At 39.1% G+C, this 4,476-nt stretch overlaps 1 protein-coding gene across 1 annotated transcript; it reads right to left on the bottom strand.

Moving 5' to 3' along the window:
- Window positions 1–1,237: 1,237 nt before the first annotated feature.
- Window positions 1,238–4,115, bottom strand: LOC126589211 (elongation factor 1-alpha-like). The gene is made up of 3 exons (XM_050254416.1): window positions 3,954–4,115; window positions 2,618–3,100; window positions 1,238–2,419 (listed from the first exon to the last, which is right to left on the bottom strand). The coding sequence occupies exons 2-3, from the start codon at window positions 3,077–3,079 to the stop codon at window positions 1,538–1,540; spliced, it is 1,344 nt and encodes a 447-aa protein (XP_050110373.1). The 5' UTR covers window positions 3,080–3,100; window positions 3,954–4,115; the 3' UTR covers window positions 1,238–1,537.
- Between the last annotated feature and the right edge of the window lie 361 nt (window positions 4,116–4,476).

Raw genomic sequence — 4,476 nt, 5'->3', positions numbered from 1 at the left:
AAAGAGCAAACAAAACAGACGTAACACCATGATTAGCAAATGCCTGTAATCTAGTCGTTGATTCCCAATTGCATTTCACCTCTCCTATGGACAAGAGAACAGGAAAATGTTGCCTCGAGAGGGGTTTAACAAGGCAGCATTGCCTTGCCTCGAGGAGTTTAACAAGGCAACATTGCCTTGTCAAAAAGTTGAAGGCAAATTTAGTCGCTTATCCCAGCCGAATGATTTGCCCATGACACAAATGTTCAAGGCATCAAATGACACATCCATCAACCTTAATCTAATGCTAACCCAAACCTTAGGACCTGTTTGGTACTCTACTTGAATTCAACTTTTTAAACTCAAAAACAATTTTCAAATTTTAGGCCTTAAAAACTTGTTTAGTAGGATTATTTTCAAAAACTGAACTCAAGACTCACTCAAAAATATAATCTATTATCTAAAAACATAAAAAGTGAGTTTTTAGAGTTTTTAAACTTAAACTCACTCATTTCTTTTCCCTCACTCTTCCCCTTTACTCCAAATATATCTCTCTTTTCTTCTTTCTCTTTTTTTTTTTTTTTTTATACCTTTTTCGTCTCTCCTTTAATCTGCTATCTTCGTTCTCTCGATTCATTCTCTCTCCTCTTCCTCTCTATTTCATCCAATCCTCTCTCTTCTTTATTTTTTCTTCAATCATCTCTTACTTTCTTTTCCTCTTCTCTTCTCTTTCTCCCTCTTCTGCAACCCCATCTTTTTAGATATTTTTGTCTAGTTTAAGTAGTAAAATTTTAAATTTTTAAATAGTAAACCAATCAAGTTTTTTAGTTTTAAAGAAAATTATTTTCAATAAATGTTCTTAAGAAATATTTTGAGAAATGATTAAAATTTTCAAATAAAATACCAAACAAACCCTTATTTTGTTGGTCAGACCAATCACCAAACAAGTCTAATCCCATGGACAAGAATGAGCTACATAAAACGGATTCGATCCAATAATACAGTTGTGTTTTGACCAAGCCGTCACAACCACAGCAAAACCGTTCCATGTAAATTGATCTTAAACAAAGAACAAAGACATTCTATAACATTTCCACATAAAAACATCGTAGACCGACCACTTCCACCGCAGTCAGAGCTTGCCGGAGATTTTGAAGTTCGGGAATCAGAGATCATACAAGTATACCACAACACAAGCTGACTCAAATTCATATAAAAAAACCAACTGGAAGAAGCGAACATGCGAAGTAAAAAGATATTTAACAGAAACTAAGTTTTTATAGCGAGAGTAGCAAGAACCAGGTCGCAAAAGCTTTTAGCCGCTCCGGGAAGAACCCAGAGCACCTTGACTCTCAACAGAGGACATAAAAGGAAAACACTAGCAGCGCCACCGCCGGTCAAGCACCCAGTTCTGAGAATGAATGCCTAACGACGACACCGACACGAAAATACACAACCAGCAATCCAAAGAAATACTAATAGAGAAGTTTTTAAGACTACTATTATTATAAAGATGATAGAAGATTTCGCCTGCGGAAATCTGTTGAACCAGTGCGGTTCACTTCTTCTTAGCTGCGGCCTTGGTGATCTTAGCTCCAGTTGGATCCTTCTTCTCAACGCTCTTGATGACACCAACTGCAACAGTCTGGCGCATGTCCCTCACAGCAAAACGTCCGAGCGGTGGGTACTCAGAGAAGGTCTCAACAACCATGGGCTTGGTGGGAAGCATCTTCACAAATCCAGCATCACCATTCTTCAAAAACTTGGGCTCCTTCTCAAGCTCCTTGCCAGATCGCCTGTCGATCTTTGTAACGAGCTCAGCAAACTTGACGGCAATGTGGGAGGTGTGACAGTCGAGAACTGGAGCATATCCCTGTCCAATCTGGCCGGGGTGGTTCATGATGATGACCTGAGCGATAAAGTTGGCAGCCTCCTTTGCGGGATCATCCTTGGAGTTGGAAGCAACGTACCCACGCTTGAGATCCTTGACAGCAACATTCTTAACGTTGAATCCAACATTATCACCTGGAAGGGCCTCCTGCATAGCTTCGTGGTGCATCTCAACAGACTTGACCTCAGTAGTCAGACCAGTTGGGCCAAAAGTCACCACCATACCAGGCTTAATGACACCAGTCTCAACACGTCCAACAGGAACAGTACCGATACCACCAATCTTGTACACATCCTGAAGTGGAAGCCGGAGGGGCTTGTCTGAGGGCCTCTTGGGCTCGTTGATCTGGTCAAGAGCCTCAAGAAGGGTGGGACCCTTGTACCAGTCAAGGTTGGTGGACCTCTCAATCATGTTGTCACCTTCGAACCCAGAAATGGGGACAAAGGGGATCTTATCTGGGTTGTAGCCAACCTTCTTGAGATAGGATGACACTTCCTTCACAATTTCATCATACCTTGCCCTTGAGTACTTGGGAGTGGTGGCATCCATCTGTACACAATAATTAACATTGTGTGACGTGAGTTAAAACTGCTTGTGAACTCACAGCAACAACAGCTGACACCCAATACCAATTGAAATATCATCACCGTACAAAATTAGATATATAATTGCAAAATAAAAACATTGAAATACCAATACACCGTATAAAATTTGAAATACAATCGACACAAGATATATAAGGCTCACCTTGTTGCAGCAGCAAATCATTTGCCTGACACCAAGAGTAAAAGCAAGCAAAGCATGCTCACGGGTCTGACCATCCTTGGAAATACCGGCTTCAAAACCTCCGGTGGTAGAGTCAATGATGAGAATGGCACAGTCAGCCTGTGAGGTTCCAGTAATCATGTTCTTGATAAAGTCACGATGTCCAGGAGCATCAATGACAGTGCAGTAGTACTTGGTGGTCTCGAACTTCCACAGGGCAATGTCAATGGTAATACCACGTTCACGCTCAGCCTTGAGCTTGTCCAACACCCAGGCATACTTGAATGACCTCTTGTTCATCTCAGCAGCCTCCTTCTCGAACCTCTCAATAACACGCTTGTCAATACCACCAAGCTTGTAGATCAAGTGACCTGTCGTGGTCGACTTCCCAGAGTCGACATGGCCAATGACCACGATGTTGATGTGGAACTTCTCCTTACCCATGTTGGATAATCAGAAAAATAACTGAAAATCCAAGCAGATAACCGAAATCAATCAGTCACTTAGCTTTATTTGATTAGAAGATCATCAGATTATGATCACTCATCGCCAAAACAACAAAATACTGCATAACATACGAGAAAAATACAACTAAATCAATGCAAAGATTATCAAAATACAGAGTCCTTTAGATATTACTAAAGATCGGTGATCATATCCGCAAAAATGATTACAGGACTGAAAAATCATCACTGTTGATAACAGAGAAAAAGACTCGCTGCATAATCTAGTAAACAATATCTTTTGTAATTTTAACAAAATACAAAGGGGGAAATTATAGTTTCAGAAATTTCACAAATTCACCACGATTCATCGAGGGACAGATTTTCAAAACGCAACACCAACGAGTCACAAATTAATAAACAATATTAAAACAAAATCATATGTAACACATGCGTGATTGTATCCGATCAGCAAATAAACAATCACTAAACTATATCTTTTTTTATTAACGTAAAAAAAAATTAAAATAATACTTTTCTGTAACTCTCTCAACAGATGAAACAGACCCAGAATCCAAATCAAATGAAACAAATAAATAAATTCCTCTAACAGTGTCAGATAAACGAAACCCTTAAAATCCACATGCAATTCACGCATAAATCCAGATCTGATCACAAATATAAATACCAAACAAAAACCACAACCCAGTTCATCAATTCATCAGTGAACGAACAAAAAAAACCATAAAATTTTCAAACACTTTCAGGAAATTAACATCTAAAAGGAATCAAAATTAAATCGAACAAATATAATCGCACAGAATTTAATTAAATATAATAAAATCTGCGACAAAGAGACAAAGATCTGAGCAAACCTGGAAGAAACAGACGAGAGCGACAGGAAGATTCAGGAGCTTTCTCACGCCGACTTCAGAGTGTGAAGAGCGAGAACAGCAGAGGATAGCAAATGTGTGAGCCCCGTGAATTTTAAATAGGGGGAAATGGGGCTTCTGTAGGGCTAGGGTTTTACTCTCCGCCTTTGGATGATTGAGGATTTGATCTGACGGTTGTGAGTGTTTGCTTGAACTTACATAATTTGCTGCCCTGGCATGTTCAAAAAATTTCGGTAATCCCGTTTTACGCTTTTTTCGCTAACGACATCCTTCAATATTAGTATTTTAAAAAATAAATAATTACAGATGATCATAATCTCCCTGAATACAATTATGATTAACCACGAACTGGTGGCCTAATGGTAGTAACGAAGTTAGGATTTGCCGAGGGGAAGGGTAAAATTCAAAAAAGTGTAAGATTCAATCAAATCGGTTGCTTTTATATTGAAGAGTGCAAAGTTTTAAGTCAATATTCATAGCAGAAAATAATCTCTTCACTAAAACA

The sequence above is a fragment of the Malus sylvestris genome, chromosome 11 (assembly GCF_916048215.2).
Source record: "Malus sylvestris chromosome 11, drMalSylv7.2, whole genome shotgun sequence".
In the NCBI taxonomy this organism is placed as follows: domain Eukaryota; kingdom Viridiplantae; phylum Streptophyta; class Magnoliopsida; order Rosales; family Rosaceae; genus Malus; species Malus sylvestris.
Note: the sequence above shows the minus strand (reverse complement) of the source record. Positions and strands in the feature narration are given on the sequence as shown.